General features: G+C 35.9%; 1 protein-coding gene across 3 annotated transcripts in view; it reads left to right on the forward strand.

Moving 5' to 3' along the window:
• Positions 1-18,869, forward strand: part of FNDC3A (fibronectin type III domain containing 3A) — a 219,985-nt gene that overhangs the window by 147,414 nt on the left and 53,702 nt on the right. For all 3 annotated transcript variants that reach the window (XM_025364166.1, XM_025364167.1, XM_025364168.1), the window contains 3 exons: positions 4,911-5,180; positions 7,347-7,405; positions 14,656-14,813. In XM_025364166.1, the coding sequence (XP_025219951.1) occupies positions 4,911-5,180; positions 7,347-7,405; positions 14,656-14,813 (487 nt within the window). The remainder of the gene's footprint in view (positions 1-4,910; positions 5,181-7,346; positions 7,406-14,655; positions 14,814-18,869) is intronic.

The raw sequence follows: 18,869 nt of genomic DNA on the forward strand, positions 1-18,869 counted from the left end.
GGCGGATCACGAGGTCAGGAGTTCGAGATCAGTCTGACAAACATGATGAAACCCCACCTCTACTAAAAATACAAGACTTAGCCAGGCGTGGTGACACACGCCTGTAATCCCAGCTACTTGGGAGGGTGAGGCAGGAGAATCACTTGAACCAGGGAGGCGGAAGTTGCAGTGAGCTGAGATAGTGCCACTGCACTCCAGCCTGGGTGACAGAGTGAGACTCCATCTCAAAAAAAACAAAAAACAAAAAACAAAAAAAAACGTAACCTCTGCCCTCAGGGAGTTAATAAATTTGGGGAAAGAGTAGGCTACCAAACATAAACACAAAATAGTATCTTAATATGTCTCATAGCTTTAAACACTGCCTATATACTGATAACTCTCACATTTATATCTTCAGCCCAAACCTCTCTAAGCGCCAGACTTATTCCTGACTGCCTTCTCAATAACTCCACACAGATGTCTCATGCATTTCAGAACATTTCTAAACAGAAATATCAAATGTGGACCCCCATGACTTGCTTTTTTTCTGTCCCGTCATCTCAGTAGGTGGTCCACTAGCCACTTGGTTCGCTCAAATGAAAGCCGGGTGGTCAAATTTGATTTCTCCTTTTCCAACCCTTACATCAATTAGTATCAGTTTTATTTTCAGAAGTTTCTGAATTTTTTCTACTACTTCCCCACTGCCACTCAAATCCATCCACCATCAGCTCTTGCCAGGACAACTGCAACAATGACCTTCCAGTTGGTTTTGTTTCCATTCTTGCCCCCAATAATCAATTCTCAGCCACAGTAATTATTTTCAAATATTAATCAGACTATTCTGTTTAAACTATTTCAGTGATTTCCCATTGCAATTAGAATAAAATTCTAAACCCTTCCCCTAGACTAGAGTAAGGTTTCTCAAACACGCCACTATTGATGTTTTAGGATGGATAAGTCTTCATTGTAGAGGACAAAACTCTGCATTGTAGGATATTTAAAGGCATCCCTGGCCTCTACGCACTAACTGCCATTGTGTAGCACAGTTGTAGCACACAACTGCAACACAACATTTTAAATATTCTGACATCTAAAAATATCTCCAGACATTTCCAAATGATCTCTAGGAAGCAAAATTAGCTCTGGTTGCAAACTGTCCTTGCAACGTTCTGCCCTGTGGCCCCGACTTCCTTGTCCACTACTTTCCCTTGGTCCCCTTATATCTTCAGTTTTTCAAAACCTCCAAGTTCTTTCTTGCCTTGGTCCCTCTGTACATGGTGGTCTCTCTGCCTTTTCTATAAATTTCCTTTATCCTTTAAATTTCAGTTTTCAGAGAAACCTTCCTGATCTTACCTTGTCAGTCTCTAGCACTGAACCTTGTTTGCATCTTTCACAGAACTTAACGCAATTTCTTTTTTGTCATTGTGTTTGTATGTCTGTCTCCCTTATTTGACTATCAACTCCCTAAGAACTGAATCTGTTTTAATCACTGTTGTTTCCCTGCACTTAGCATTGCCTGTCACTTATGCTCAGTACATTTGCAGAAGAAATAACTTCAAATAGAAAATTGAAATTACACAGCACAGCCTGTAAATAGTGGATATATATATATCAAACTTACTTCGATTGCAAATAGTGGATATATATATATATATTTGTCAAACTTACTTCGATTGCCCAAGTAATGCAAATTGGTTCAGTAGCTCTGGGTAGTGCTTGAGATTCTGCATTTCTAACAAGCTCCTAGGAGATGTTCATGCTGTGTTCCAAGGAACATACTTCTGAGTACCAAAAGTTTATACTGCAGATTAGTCTCATCCTATTTTTGTTTACTGCTAATTATGACTTAGTTTTTAAAATACTAGTTTTTTCTTGTAATCTGAGAAAACTGTAAGAAAAAGCTAGTATTATAATTATTACTATTTTGCATTGGTAAAACCTCTTGTTATTCTGTAGGGATATGCATTAGAATACATGGATGTGATCTACATTGATGTGAAGGAAAGTGAAGGACACAAATCCACAAATTAGCTACCCAGTGGTAAAAGGGAGGAGTCATGTTGTACTTGAGGTTATAAGCCAGAGATTCTACCACTGGATGCTAATTACTGACAGTGTGGTTTTCTAACCAATAGCTATACCTCCATGACGCCCTTTCCATGCACAATTCATATGGACTCTCAAAGTGGAATCTGATCCAACATTTCACTGTTAGCAGTACTGTTAGTGAGCCTGAACCTTGCTAGGCACTATGCTCACGTGTGTATTATCTCACTTAATCTTCAGTAAAATTCTGCAAAATTCAAATGAGGAAACCAAGGCTCAGAAATGTTAAGTAATTTCTGCAAGGCCACACTGCTAGTTAATTGCTCAGGATTTTAACCCTCTCCGATCTATCCAATGATTAAGTTCTTTCTCTTTCTACTGTAATACATTCTTTTTTCTCCTCCATGGTGGCTTTATTATTTTGAATAATAGATAAAATAAAGCATTTTAAAGTATGTACTAATTGATCTAATTGATTGCAGTTGCTATTTCTCTTAACTTTTTGTTGAGCTATACTTTAGACAATTTAACAGTTCATCATTTTACACTTCAGTGGTTTTTAATATATTTCCTGTATTGTACAACATATGCAATTCAATGTTTTGTATATTCAGTATGTACTATATTAACTACCACTGTCTAATTCCAGAACATTTCTAGCATCCCAAAAAAGAAACTGTACTATTAACCGTCAGTCCCAACTCTCTCTTCCTTCATATCCCATAATCTACTTTCTGTCTGAATGAGTTTGCCTATTCTAGACTGCATATAAATATACATATAAGTATTTCATTAAACAGTATGTAGACTCTTGTGTCTAGGTTTTTTTCACTTAATGTCATGTTTTCAAAGTTCATGTTCTCACATATAATAGTACTTCATTCCTTTTTATGGCTGCAATAATATTGCATTCTGTAGATATACAACATTTTATCACTCATTAGCAGATGGACCTTTGGGTTGTTTTCACTTTTTGTCTATGAATAATACTGCTGTGACCATTTGTGTACAAGTTTTTGTGTTGACATATTTTCATTTCTTGCGGGTATGTGCCTCAGAATGGAATTGCTGGGTCATGTGTTAATTCTATATTAATTTTCCACAGTGACTACACCATTTTACATTCCTACCAGCAATGTATGAGGCTTTCAGTTTCTTTGCCAAAACTTGTTGTTGTCTGTCTTTTGATTATAGGCATCCTGAATAAATTTCTCTCTCATTATGGTTTTGATTTGCTTTTCCCTAATGCTACTAACGTTGATCATCTTTTCATGTGCTTATTGGCCATTCGTATATTTTCTTTTCCTTTTTTTTTTTTTTTCTCTCTGAGATAGAGTTTCACTCTTGTTACCCAAGCTGGAGTGCAGTGGCATGATCTTGGCTCACTGCAACCTCTGCGTCCCAGGTTCAAGTGATTCTTCTGCCTCAGCCTCGCAAGTAGCTGGGATTACAGGCGCGCGCCACCACGCCTGGCTAATTTTTTGTATTTTTAGTAGAGATGGAGTTTCACCATCTTGGCCAGGCTGGTCTTGAACTCCTGACCTTGTGATCCACCTGCCTCACCCTCCCGAAGTGCTGGGATTACAGGCGGGAGCCACTGCACCCAGCCCCATTCATATATTTTCTTTGGAGAAATGTCTATTTGAATTCTTCACCCATTTTTTAAATTGGGATATTTGTCTTTTTATTGTTGAATGGTAAGAGTGTACATATTCTGGATACAAGTTCCTTATCAGATATATAATTTCCTCCCACATTGTCTTTTCACTTGTGGTATCTTTTGGTGCAGAAAAACTTTTAATTCTGATGAAATCTAATTTTTTCTTTGATTGCTTATATTTTTGGTGTCTCATCTAAGAAACTATTGCCTAATCCAAGGTCATGCAACCGTATTTTCTTCTGAGAGTTCTATAATTTAATCTCTTACATTTTGGTCATTGATTCATTTGAATTCATTTTTGTATATGGTATGAGGTAGAGGTCCACATTCATTCTAATGTTATTGTACATATCCTTATAATACTCATTTCAAAAATACTGTAATAATTTTCTTAAGGCACTGCTAAATTAAAACTTTTTACTGAGGCTTTTAAAAAATATTTTTCTCTGTGCTCGCTTCGGCAGCACATATACTAAAAAAATATTTTTCTCATGACAAATTTTAAATTTAAAAAACTCTGGGGACAATTGAATTAATATTTATTGAGCATATTGACTTAATTATGTTACTATGTGACTTTTATTAGAATGAGTAGATTCTTCTAAATCACAACTTTGAGTTTTTAGTATCTGAAGATACATTGTATGTAGGTTGTTATTGTTAAACAGTCTAAATCATTTCTTTTTGCTAACTTTTTTTTCAGTGATGATTTGCTTTTTTGAGTCATAAGGGAATTTAGGCAGGCAGTGGTTTTCTTTTTATCTATTTTATGTGTTTAAGGTTCAAAAAGATGTGAAAAGTAATAGTTACTAAAGAGTAAAAGGGAAAAAACTGTGGACTGCTCAGTTCAAGTCTCATTCCTCACCTGCAGTAATCATAAGTTACCACCAAGCTGTTTCTGTGGAGATTAATAATTAGTTGAGAACAGAAGAAGGAAAGAAATCTCTCTGTAAATTTACTTGAGATATATATAGATATATATAATACATAGAGAGTTATATAGAGAGAGATAAGATATATAGATATATATATATAAAATTAGAATAAATCACAAAGCTTGGTTCTAATAGTTTATGGAGACACAAAGGTTGCTTTGTTATGCAAAATTCTTTTAAATATTTTTTAAAAGTTTTATATGATAGATTTATTTTCTGTCCTTTTTTTATGGCATAAACTTATTTGGTGAAAGTGATCTTCTTAACTTTTGGTTTTTATTTCCTCCTAGATGCTCACTCTACACATGGAAGGTCCAACTTTAGAGATGAACGATCTAGTAAAACATATGAACGTTTGCAGAAAAAACTGAAGGATCGCCAAGGAACACAGAAAGATAAAATGAGCAGTCCACCATCATCACCCCAGAAATGCCCTTCTCCCATTAACGAACATAATGGACTTATAAAAGGACAAAATGCTGGTGGTATAAACACAGGATCAGCAAAAATCAAGTCTGGGAAGGGGAAAGGTGTTGTGCAAGTTGATACAGAAATTGAAGGTAACTGTTTGAAATACTGAAATGTTCTCATTGATGCTACTCGTCGTGATTTAACCTACTAAAAGTATATTCTAACCTTTCAGTCATTTTGTCATGGTCCAGATGGACTATTACAGGCTGCAGCTTTTGACAGTTTAGAAAACCTCAATTAGTAATTTCATCTATATCATAAATTGTACTGACTGAAATTTCTGTTTGATAGGAAAACTCAGATAACATTAATCCAGATTCCTTTCTTCTGATTCTGGGCCTTTGATAAGACTATGCTACTGGTTTTTAATCAAAACTGGTTTTTTGGTTTTTTTTTTGAGACAGGGTCTTGCTTTGTCACCCAGGCTGGAGTGGCACAATCATAGATCACTGTAGCTGGAAACTACAGGCATGCACCACCACACCCAGCTAATTTTTTAACTTTTAGTAGAGACAGGGTCTCGCTGTTTTGCCCATGCTGGTCTTAAACTTCTGGGCTCAAGCGATCCTCCCATCTTGGCCTCTCAAAGTGCTGCAATTACAGGCCTGAGCCACCGTCCCTAACCTATCAAAACTTTTTATTTCTCCCACCTTCTTTTTGAGTAAAACCTTGATAGCAAATAGTTATATCATTTACCAATCTCTCTGTGTACTCTATAATTAGGCTAGAGTATTTTCCACTTCTTTCTTCAAAAGTTCTCGTCTCCTAAACTCTCCTTGTTACTCTTGGATCCTTCCCCTAACCTCTGACTTCTACTCTGTGAACTTTGTTTTATTGGTTTTTGTTTGTTTGTTTTATTGGTTTTTGTTTGTTTTTGAGACCAAGTCTGGCTCTGCCACCCAGGCTGGAATGCAGTGGCACAATATCAGCTCACTGCAACCTCCGCCTCCTGTGTTGAAGCAGTTCCTGTGCCTCAGCCTCCTGAGTAGCTGGGACTATGGGTGTGTGCCACCAAGCCCAACTAATTTTTGTATTTTTAGTAGAGACAAGGTTTCACCATCTTGGCCAGGCCGGTCTCCAATTCCTAGGCTCAAGCAGTCCACCCACCTTGGCCTTCCAGTGTGCTGAGATTACAGGCATGAGCCTACTATATGAACTTTGAGCACTACTATTTGTATCTACTTGAATCAATCTCAGTAAGGTAAAATATAGCTGGGTTAACAGCCTGTCTTTCACATGCCTACAGTTGTAGAGTTAGTACCAAGTACTTTTGATTGTAATGTTAAACTTCTAACTACTGCTTACTTTGACTAATGTAGTTTCTATATTTATGTTCTTTTAGGTTTCCTTAATACTGACTATTACCTGTTTGACGTAGATATGCTTATGTAGAAATACATAGATATGCATGGTAGACCATGTCAGGTTTTAAAGGTTTCATCAGAAATGACGATGAACCATACCAACATGTCATTTCACGAACACCAATAACCACAACTCTATCAGTCGTTGAATATGCTTATCTAAATTGATTTTTATTACCAAATAGTGTAGGTAATTAATATTGACTAGAAACTAAAGTGCTTCCAACTTTGAGGGAAATATGAAAATATAAGCCATGTTGACTCTTTCTACCTTCCTTTTCCTTAAAATTTCTATTCCTCACCAACAAATTTCAAAAACTGCCTTAACTGTTCACGACCTGTATATTAACAACATTTACATAAGTGTTCTCCCGTTTATTTGAAACCTCGTGATCATTGTTTTCAGCACTGATGTTTTGGAAGAATTAAGTTAAAGTTTTTTGCCTATCAGTGGTGGCTATAAGTTACAGTCAAGCCAATTACATTTCCAATTTGGGAAACCATAGCTAAGGCATGTCGTGAAAAAAATAGTTAACTTTATTAAGAGGTATGAGATTGACAAATGAGAACGTTTCAGAGAGAATATTCTTACAACCATGAATAAAAATATACTTTCTATAAGAAAAATTTGGTTCAGATAGATATAGCCATGTCTAAATATATATAGATATATTTATATATAGTGGTGTTATAATTAGTAGTCACAGTTAAGATAGAAATAAAAACTGAAGTAGATGAATGCTGAAGGGCCACAAACTGCTGAGTATGAACAAAGGAATAAGAACTAGAAAAGTCTCAAATACCAACCTAGTTTCAGAATATATATTTAGGGAGAAGAAGGGATTGTATCTAAATTCTTTCTTTTAATATTCAAATGTTTTATTTTTTAAGAAAAAAATGAAGAAACTAAAGCATTTGAAGCACTTCTTTCCAACATTGTCAAACCAGTGGTAAGTATCTTATGTATTTTATTGATGTTTATATTTAGTATATTAATATAAGGTGTTCATCCATTAAAATGTAGTTTTTTTCTTTTAACTTTTTATGAAAATAGGATAATACTGTATTCTGTGACAAGCTGTTTTCACTCAATATGGTATGCCTCAGCTGTCTTTCTATGTCATTACCTGATTCTTTGAAGAGCTACATAGTTTTTCATTCATTCATCAGATATTTATTGATCCCTTACTATATGCCAATAAATAAAAAACAAATGCACAAACAGAATTCTGTGTGATAGTAAAGATTGCTATTATAGAAATAGGAATAATATAATGAGATTACTAGGAGAGGTTGTTAGGTTAAATAGAGCAATCAGGGAAGCGTTCTCTGACAAGTGAGAAAAAGTGCAAAAGTGGAAGGAATGGGAGAGGGAGAATGGGTGTAAGTAAGCATGGGGAGTTGGACAGATGGAAAGAACCATTATCACTGGAGTATAGTAAAGGGGGAAAGATGGTGGAAGAAGTAGGCCATAGGACTTTTTCAGCCAGAATAAGGCAATTTAAGATTGATAAGAATATTTTTTGGTTCATAAAACAAACTACTTTCTCCCAACTCTGAGAAACATCCATGGTAAATGTTTTATGCTAAGTTACCCCAAAAATACTTTGTTTTTCTAAGAAAACAAATTGGAAAAGTTATTATTCTTAGTACCGTCTCCACAAAGGCTTTTTATCTTGCCATGTTTCAGGATGTTTGAGTAAGCCAGTTCCTCATCTAATAGACTACTATGGTCCTACTTTTTCTGGCAACTCCCAAATAATAGATTTGGTTGCTCTAGCTTTATTCTAATCTGTTTTCTCTTGAGAATAGAGCATATATGTATCAATAAATGTAAATTTACACAGAATTATTTCATAGTAATGGCTAACACAAATTGATTAGCATCAGTCTCTGTTTAGAGTACCTGGAATGCACATATGCATTATTTAATACCTGTGGCAACCATATATGTACTATTTTTCCTATTTTACAAATGAGGAAACTGAAGTTTCAATTAGTAGTAGTAGAGCTACGACTGAAATTTAGGCAGTATCCTTCCAAGAGCTCTCTATGTCCAAGTGTATATCACTAGGTTTCCTAGAAAAGGAATTTAGTAGCCTTAATAAGATTGATGTTTGAGTGATTTAATAGCTAATGCTAGTAGCATTTACTTGTTGTAGTATATATTAAAAGTATAATTTTCAGGCCAGGTTCAGTGGCTCACACTTTCCCAGTCCTTTGGAAAACCAAGACAGGAGGATCATTTGAGGCCAGGAGTTTGAGACCAGCCTGCACAATATATTGAGACCTTGTCTCTACAAAAAACAAATACAGATACTACAGACATGGAGGCACACACCTGTAGTCCCAGCTACTTGGATGCTGAGGTGGGAGGATCCCTTGAGCCTAGGAGTTCAATGCTGCAGGGAACTAAGATTGTGCCTTTTCACTCCAGCCAGGGTGACAGAGCAAGAACCTGTCTCAAAAATAAATAAATAAATAAATAAATAAATGTATAATTTACATACACAAAAAGTCAATCTTAAAGCCAATTCAAAGACTTTCTTACTCAACATCAGGAAGAACATGTAATTTAATAAGATAGTAAGCCCTGTATCATAAAACTTAAAGTAATGCTGATGGTTTTGTTTGCTTTGTTTTACTTTATGTTTATAGTTTGAATGCCGATTCCTCTTTGATTAAATTATTTGTGAGCTACAAAGCACAGATCAGGGTTTTTGCTTGTTTTTGTGTGTTTGGTTGTTTTTGCATGCTCTAGTTCTTTTAGAGCACTAAATTAAATGTGTTCATTCACTTTTTCATTCCATAAATATTTGACCACTTACGAAGTGACAGATGCTGTGCTAAAGCTGGAGATAGAATGGAAAGCAAAGGATAGACACAGGCTCTGCCACAAGACTTAGTTTAGAAAACTAAGCATCACACAATGAATGGTAAATTGTAACTGTGAAGTGCCAGAACAAAAAGATAGAGAGCAATCAGAGCATATAATAGGAGGACTAAACCTGGATAGGGAATCAGGGAAGTTTCCCTAAGGAAGGATTATTGTACAGATATTTGAAGGAAAAGTAGTGGTTGGGCATTGAGGACAGGGGTGGAAAGTATGGGAACAGTATTGCAAACTGAGCAGCATTTGAAAAGCACTGAACATGGCACATTTGAGGAACAAAAAAGGAAAGAGAAAAGCTCACTCATGTGACCAGAGTGCAGTGTGTAGGGGAAAATGTGGTACATGCACTAGTCTCACAGTCTCAGCTGTGTACTTAGGAGTTGAATGACCCATGACAAGTCACTTGACCTTTGTGAATGTTTCTTCTTTCAGAAAATGGAGAATAATGGTATTGTGTACCCTCACATGCTTGAAATAATTAACTATATTGAAAGTATTGTCTTTTCATTTGTTCTTCTTTGAAATTGTTCTCAGTCGCATTTTTGTGAAAATCTACTGACATTTATTTCAGTGGATTTCATTTCCATTTATTTCAGTAGTGCTTAAAATTAAATGTGTCATGCCTTTTACTCATTACCTTTTTGCTTTCAGAATCATTACCCCTTCCCTTTACCTTTTTGTGGTTACTAGAAGTACTTACTAACTCCAAGTTTCCTTAGGCTCAGCCTTTGAGTTATCTTCAGAATTCTTCTCTCACCTCCTGATGCCCTTATCTAGACAAGGATCAAACATTGATGTTTATTCTACTTTAATATTTCTGGAAATCCAGAAATTAGATACTCTCATTTCTTTCTTCTACAGTCTTTGTCAAAATTCATACAATATATATGGCTTTGAACTTTTTTAACAGTTTAGTTTCCTATATATATACTTAATTTAACCCAATGTGCAGTTTTTCTCAAGGGTAGTTTTGATGACTACCTTACAAGGATCACAATCTGCCTCAAAAAATATATTGTACATAGTCTAGCCACTTTCTAAAAGAGCTATTTTCACTTTTTCCTATTACCATCTTTATCAGTTCTTAGACATTTTTACACAATCGTATCTGTTTTCAGCCACCACCTAGAAGTAGATTCAGGGTGGGATCATTGAGTAGTAGGAAAATAACTGAATTATTCGGGTCCTAGTCAATGGTTCTGTGACCTCAGACAAGTTACTTAACCTTTCTGAATATGCTCCTTTCATAAAATGAAGATAGGTAAGCCTATTTTGCCTACTTTAGGTGGTAGTTGTAAGAATCAAGTGATATGGATATAAAAGCAAATTTTACTTCTAACATTAACATACAAATAGAGTTCAAATTACTTCCAAATCTATATTTTCAATCCTAATTATTCATCTGTTCCTGTAGAACTGTATCTCCTGAGACACACTAAAGAATACCCAAGTTTGAATGTTTCACTAGCAACTTTAGAAAACCAAATTCTCAATTTGCTTGTCTATCCAATTTAACACATTCTTCATTCCTCTAAAATGAAGAAGAAATTGGGTTAGATCTCTTTTGTTTCTGTTTCCTTTCGTCGTTTCCATCGGTAAACACTTACATCCAGGTTTTCCTGGGTTACAGTATCATCTTACATTTCTTTACCTTTCATTCTCCCCATGCCAGATTAATACTCCAAGCTTTATTATTTCACTGTAAGTTTATAGGATCCACTCTCACCACTGTCCCCTACCACTCCACATACACACACAATTACTACCTCAGTCTTCACACAGGAATTTTGTGGTATCTATGTGGGTGTCCACTTCTTTTTCTTCTCTGCGACTCTTTATAATTCACCTGAAACCAGCAACAGAAAACAGCATTTTTAGAAGATTTTTAAAATACATAAGAACATGCCTTGGACTACCAGATTGCAGTTATAAGCTTGGAAATATAAATACTCATTCCTGTATTGATCACCCACCTCTTTCTACCAAATTTTATCTCATCCAAGTCCTTTTAAATTCAGAATTCACTTACGAAGTTTTCCACATCTTCTCCCAATGAAATCACTCTTTCTGTGACTTTAACATTTATGTGCAAGTAATAAGATACCCTTTTTTTTTTTTTTTTTTTGAGACAGAGTCTTGCTCTTTCACCCAGACTGGAGGGCTGGAGTGCTGGAGTGCAGTGGCATGATTTCAGCTTGCTGCAACCTCTGCCTCCCAGGTTCAAGTGATTCTTGGGTTTCAGTCTCCTGAGTAGCTGGGATTACAGGCATGCACCACCATGCCCAGATAATTTTTGTAGTTTTAGTAAAGATAGGGTTCCACCATGTTGGCCAGGCTGGTCTTGAACTCTTAACCTCAGGTGATCTGCCCACCTTGTCCTCCCAAAGTGCTGGGATTACAGGCATGAGCCCCTGCACCTGGCCATAAGATATCTTTTTAATAGAATGAGTTAGTACTAAAAGATTTTCTGGAAAAGCAAATTGAAAAAGTTGAAATTGGCCCAGTGCAGTGGCTCACGCCTGTAATCCCAATACTTGAGGAGGCCGCGGCAGGAGGATCGTTTGAGCCTAGGAGTTTGCAACCAGCCCAGGCAACAATAGTAAGACCTTGTCTCAATAAAATATATATATATATATTTATATATTAAAATATATATATTTTTTTATATTTTAAGTTGATATTAGTATTTTAAAATTTTTTAAATTTATTTTTAAAACTATGTTTGCTAAATTCAACCTAGTATTTTGGAATTCTGTTTAGTTAAAAGTATAGTTTAAGTTGAAAGCTTAGTTAATAGTATTTACCAATATTAATTTCTTAGTTTTGACAAAAGTGCATGGTTATATAGGATGTTAATATTAGGGGAAGCTGGGTAAAGGATAGACAGGGATTCCATACTGTCTTCCCAACTTTTCTTTAAACCTAAATTTATTTCCAAATAAAAGGCTTTTAAAAATACTTTATTTGTGTAACTCTGGTAAACAGTTCATCTCACTCAGCCACTCATTTTGTTGATGAGGCCTAGAACCCTAAGAGGGTGGGAGTTCAGTGTACCACCAGGCAAATTAGTGACACATCTTGTGCTTCCATATTTAATATTTTCTCGGCTGTCTGTATTCACCACAGATCCTGATAAAGTAAGCTTCATAAAGTAGGTGCCAAGCTGGGCATAGTGACTCAACATCTGTAATTCCAACACTTTGGGAGGCTGAGGCGGGAGGGTGGCTTGAGGCCAGGAGCTCGAGACCATCCTGGGCAACATAGAAAGACCCCATCTTTACTACTACTGCTGCTACTGCTGCTACTACTACTACTACTACTACTACTACTACTACTACTACTACTACTACTACTACTACTACTACTACTACTACTACTACTACTACTACTAATGCTTTTGACTACTATTCCTACTACTCCTACTACTCCTACTACTCCTACTACTCCTACTACTCCTACTACTCCTACTGCTACTAAAGTAAATGCCAGTTAATGCTTTTGACTACTACTACTACTACTACTAAAGTAGATGCCAGTTAATGCTTTTGACGACGACGACTACTACTACTACTACGACTACTACTACTAAAGTAGATGCCAGTTAATGCTTTTGACTGACCCACTTTCATAGTCCTATTCACGTTCTCAAAGTTTAACACAACTGTGATCATCCCATAAAATCAAGAGACACTTATAGGTATCCATACATGTATAGTAACAGTTTGTTTTAAAAAAGAAAAAAACCTGCTCAGTTTCAGGTTAATAGCCAGCTGTATACTGGATCATACAAGGAATCATGTTTAAGTTCATTGTAAATGAAACACAGTACCAAGACTTTAAGACAGTATTATAGTGAATACAGTATTACATTTCCTATGATTTAACAGAAGCAAAATAAATATAGTAATAGTTTTTTTTATTTATTCAGACTTTGAGAACATTGAAAAGGACAGAATATTACAATTTTATGGAGATTACTTATTTTACTTTAATTCAAGATAGGAGTAATTGTCATCCTAGTGATTATTAGTTTGGTTTTAGAAATGCTAAGGTAGTCATTAAACGTGTATAATTTTAAAGCAAGCTTTTATATAAATGCCTACATATAATCTGGTACCTTTCTTACCAATCTGTAAACCTTACCCGATCTCTAGATTTTTTTCGCTTTATTAGGCTTGTCTTGTAAAAGTAACTTATACTCATAAAATTATTTCAGTAGTATAAAAATATATAAAACATAATTGAAACCACCTGTTTTTTTCTGTCACAACTTTCTCTGCATCTCACCACACATACACTAAATCCCCAAAGATAACAATTGATGTACAGTACATTTTCAGACATTTTTGTGCAGTTTTATAAAAGTTAACTGCAGTCACAGTGTATGTATTGCTTTCCAGCTTCACTTTTTTCTCCTATTATGTAGCACCTGTATATTGAGGAAATTTTCAGATGTTAGCACGTGTATGTCCACCTCGTATTCTTTTTTGAACACTTGCAGAATAATGTGTTCATGGGCTGTATTATGTACCGTCATTTAGGTAGTCAGTGCCCTATAGTTAGTTCTAGCTTTTTGCCATTAATAATGTTGCAATGAACATTCTTAAGTGTATATTTGTATACATATGTTAAGTTTATAGGATATTACCCTGAAAAAAAATTCCTGGATGTAGAATTTCTGAATCAAAAAGCAAACACATCTTAAATTTTGTGATGATTCACTAGTTGCTGTACACAAAGATTGAACTTATATATACTGATACCACGCTTAGAGAGTGCCATTTCTCCACATTTTTAACACTAGATAGTATTAGCTTTTTAATCTTCCCCTATCCAGTAGATGAAAACTGGGATTTTGTTTTAATTTACGTGTATTTATGAATGCAGTTTCACACATACATCATTTTAATGTTTTCTGTTTGTATTTATGTATCTTTGGATGTCGATGTCCTTTGCTCCTTTTTCTCTTGAGTTTTTGTCATCTTCCTGTTGTAAAAACACTTTCTAAATGAACCCTTTTAAATATGTTACAATGGTCTTTTTAATCCCGTTTTTTTTCTTTTGACTATATGTGGTGTCTGTGCTGATAGTTTTGAATGGCCTGGGTTTTAAATTTTTGTGGAACCCACCTCATTTGTTGTGGAACCCACAACAAATTATTTACAATGAGCAGGTTTATATTTTGAGCCGTTTTATCTGTATAAACAGATACATTTTATTTAATCTTGAAACCTCATTAGATATTTCACTGCTCATTGTATACATTACAGTTGTTTTAAAGAACTTTTAAATGTTGTATTTTTACAGGCCTCTGACATCCAGGCAAGGACAGTAGTACTTACCTGGTCACCACCTTCCAGCCTCATTAATGGTGAAACAGATGAAAGTACTGTACCAGAGCTCTATGGTTATGAAGTTCTGATCTCAAGTACTGGAAAAGATGGGAAATACAAAAGTGTATATGTGTAAGTATTTGTTGTTTTGCTTTCTCCCATTGTGTAAATTAATGGTTTATTATAAAGAGCTTATTACTAATTTTGCTCTATTTTTCCTTCTTCATGCTTTTATTCTCAATCTTTAAGTTGGCTAATGATAGTGATTTCAATGTAAATGGTCCAAATGTAGCTTGGTACACATTTCTGTCTACTCTCCTTCAGAATAATCACTTTTATTGACCACATTCAGCTTTTCTTTCCCAGTAGGCTGCCTAATAGATGGTTCAGTATTCACGTATTCTTAATGCATTAAATATAAGTTGTAGTATGTAGAACCCATGAAGTATGTAGAACCCATGACAAAAAATGGACAATTCATGATTGTAAACTCATGAAGTATGACACTGCTCCTCTAAGGACTTGGATTTAATTCTTACATGTACAAGCTCATGTCCTGTTGTAAAATGAATTTAGTAGCAGTGTTATTTATTTGCATGTTAGTATGTTTTTATCACATTTTGAAAACTTATGTAGTTCTTTCCTTGGTTTAAAAGTATATTACACACAGCCAGGCATGGTGGCTCACTCCTGTAATCCCAGCACTTTGGGAGGCCGAGGCAGGCGGATCACCTGAGGTCAGGAGTTCAAGACCAGCCTGGCCAACACGGTGAAACCCTGTCTCTACTAAAAATACAAAAATTAGCCAGGGGTGGTGGCACATACCTGTAGTCCCAGCTACTTAGGAGGCTGAGGCAGGGGAATCGCTTGAACCTGGGAGGTGGCAGTTGCAGTGAGCCAAGATTGTGCCATTGCACTCCAGCCTGAGTGACAGAGCAAGACTCCGTGTCAAGAAAAAAATAAAGGTATATTACACACCACGAAGCCTTGGAAAGATTCAGTAACTAAAATTGTGACATTTATGATTGACAGTTTTGAATTAAACTATTTTCCTGTTCATATAAAAGTTGATTATTCTAATGAAAAAGGGTAAAGTTAATGGTTAATTATTATTTAAGCACCAAGAAGACTGTAAAGGTGATGGTTAATCATTTGAATGATCATAATTAGCACAGAACACGGGCTCCATCAGCCTTCTTGCTATCTTTTTTCAAAACATAGCTGGCAAGAAGAAAGGAAAGTGAAACTGCCCCAGTGCCTCTCATCTAGTCACATAAGGTTATAAAAATTTCCTGTTTCCTCTCTATTGAGATTTCCTTCTGTTCTATTAATTTTTCTTAAGAGAGACAAGTAAACCTACCTAAGGGGTAAGTAGGGGATAAAGGACTATCAACAAAAAGGTTTCTGACTGTGTTAATGACTGTTTTCTAGTTAAATATGGTTGCTTACTAAGAGGAATGCTTTATTTCCATTTGCAGCCTGACCAGGGAGCACGAGGTGGGCATTAGTCATCTCCCATATCCTACAGGAATTAAGGTCTCTCTCTAAGGATGTTTGTATTCTCTTCCATTTCTTTCATCAGTGTTTTGTAGTTTTATCTTACAGAGATCTTTCCACCTGTTATGTTAGATTTATTCCTAGGGTTTTTTTTTTTTCCTTTTGTAGCTATTGTAAATGTGATTGTCTTTTGGGCTTCTTTCTCAGCTAGTTTATTATTAGTGTGCAGAAATGATGCTAATTTTTCTATTTTGATTTTGTGTCCTGCAACTTACTGAATTTATTTATCAGATCCAAGAGTTTTCTGGTGGAGTCTTCAGATTTTTCTACATGTAAGATCATGTCATCTGCAAAGAGGGACAATTTGACTTTGTTTTTTTTTTTTTAATCTGATCACCTTTCATTTCTTTCTCTTGGCTGGTTGTTCTGGCTAGGACTTCCAGTACCATATTGAATAGGAGTGGTGAAAGTAGGCATCCTTGTCTCGTTCAAGTTCTTAGAGGAAAGGTTTTTAGACTTTCCCCTGTCTATATGATGTTAGCTGTGGGTCTGTCGTATGTGGTCTTTATTATGTTGAGGTATGTTCCTTTAGTGCCTAGTTTGTTGAAAGATTTTATGACGGGATGCTGAATTTTATCAAAAATTTTCTACATCTATTGAGATGATCATATAGTTTTTATCCTTCATTCTGTTGATATGGTGTATCACATTTATTGATTTGTATATGTGAAGCCATCCTTGCATTCCCTGGTATAAATCCCACTTGATTGTGGTGTTTGTCTTTATAATGTGCTGTTGAATTCAGTTTGCTAGTATTTTGATGAGGATTTTGTGTCTGTGTTTATCAGGGATTGGTCTGTACTTTTTCTTTTTTTGTTGTGTCTTTATCTGGTTTTGGTACCAGAGTGATGCTATCCTTGTAGAATGAGTTAGAGATAATTCCCTCCTCTTCAATGTTTTTAGAATAGTTTGAGGAGAATTGGTGTTCCTTAAAAGTTTGGTAGAATTTGTCAGCCAAGCCGTTGGTCCTGGACTTTTCTTTGTTTGAAGACTCTTTATTACTGATTCAATCTCGTTACTCATTATTGGTCAGTTCATGTTTTCTGTTTCTCACTTATTGAATCTTGGTAGGTAGTACATATCCAGGAATTTATCCACTTCCTCAGATTTTTCAGTTTGTTGGTGTAAGTTGTCCATAATAGTCTCTGATGATTCTTTGTAAGTGTGGTATCAGTTGTAGTGTCTCCTTTCTCACTTCTGATTTTGTTTATTTGGGTCTCCTTTCTTCTTCTCTATATTAGTCTAGGTAGTGGTTTAGTTCTGTTCTGACTTTTTATTTTATTAGAGATGGCGTCTTGCCTAAGCTGGACTCAAATTCCTGGGCTCAAGTGATCCTCCCACCTCAGCCTCCCAAGTAACTGGGACTACAGGTGTGCACCACTGCACCTGGCTGTCTGCTCTGATCTGCATCACTGCACCTGGCTGTCTGCTCTAATCTTTATTATTTCTTCCACTAATTTTGGATTTGGTTTGTTGTTGCTTTTGAGGTTCTTGAGATGTGCGTTGCTAGATTGTTTATTTAGAGTCTTTCAGCTTTTTTATGTAGACATTTATTACCATAAACTTCCCTCTTGGCATTGCTTTTGCTGTATCCCATAGGTTTTAATATTTTGTGTTTCCATTTTAATTTATTTCAAGAATTTTTTTTTATTTTTCTTAATTCGTCCCTCTACCAGTGGTCATTCAGGAGCATGTTGCTTAGTTTCCAGGTAGTTGCATAGTTTCCAAAGTTCCTCTCGTTATTGATTTCTAGTTTTATTCTATTGAGTATTAGAAAATATATGATATACTTCCAGTGTTTTAAAATTTCTTGCGGCCGGGCACGGTGGCTCACACCTGTAATCCCAGCACTTTGGGAGGCCGCAACAGGCAGATCACAAGGGCAAGAGATCGAGACCATCCTGGCCAACATGGTGAAACCCCGTCTCTACTAAAATACAAAAAATTAGCTGGGCATGGTGGCGCACACCTGTAGTCCCAGCTACTTGGGAGGCTGAGGCAAGGGAATTGCTTGAACCCGGGAGACAGAGGTTGCAGTGAGCCAAGATGGTGACACTGCACTCCATCCTGGCAACAGAGCAAGACTCCGTCTCAAAAAAAATAAATGTTGAGACCTATATTCTGTACTGACATATGTTCTACCCTAGAGAATGTTTCATGTTTCACATATTGTAAAGAAAAATGTGTTTTCTATGCACACGTATGTTTATTGCAGCACTGTTCACAATAGCAAAGACTTGGAATCAACCAAAATGTCCATCAGTGACAGGCTGGATTAAGAAAATGTGGCACATATATACCGTGGAATACTATGCAGCCATAAAAAAGGATGAGTTCGTGTCCTTTGTGGGGACATGGATGCAGCTGGAAACCATCATTCTCAGCAAACTGTCGCAAGAACAGAAAACCAAACACCACATGTTCTCACTCATAGGTGGGAATTGAACAGTGAGATCATACTTGGACACAGGAAGGGGAACATCACACACCGGGGCCTGTTGTGGGGAGGTGGGATGGGGGAGGGATAGCATTAGGAGATATACGTAATGTAAATGACGAGTTAATGGGTGCAGCACACCAACATGGCACATGTATACATATGTAACAAACCTGCACATTGTGCACATGTAC

The sequence above is a fragment of the Theropithecus gelada genome, chromosome 17 (assembly GCF_003255815.1).
Source record: "Theropithecus gelada isolate Dixy chromosome 17, Tgel_1.0, whole genome shotgun sequence".
Taxonomy (NCBI): Eukaryota; Metazoa; Chordata; class Mammalia; order Primates; family Cercopithecidae; genus Theropithecus; species Theropithecus gelada.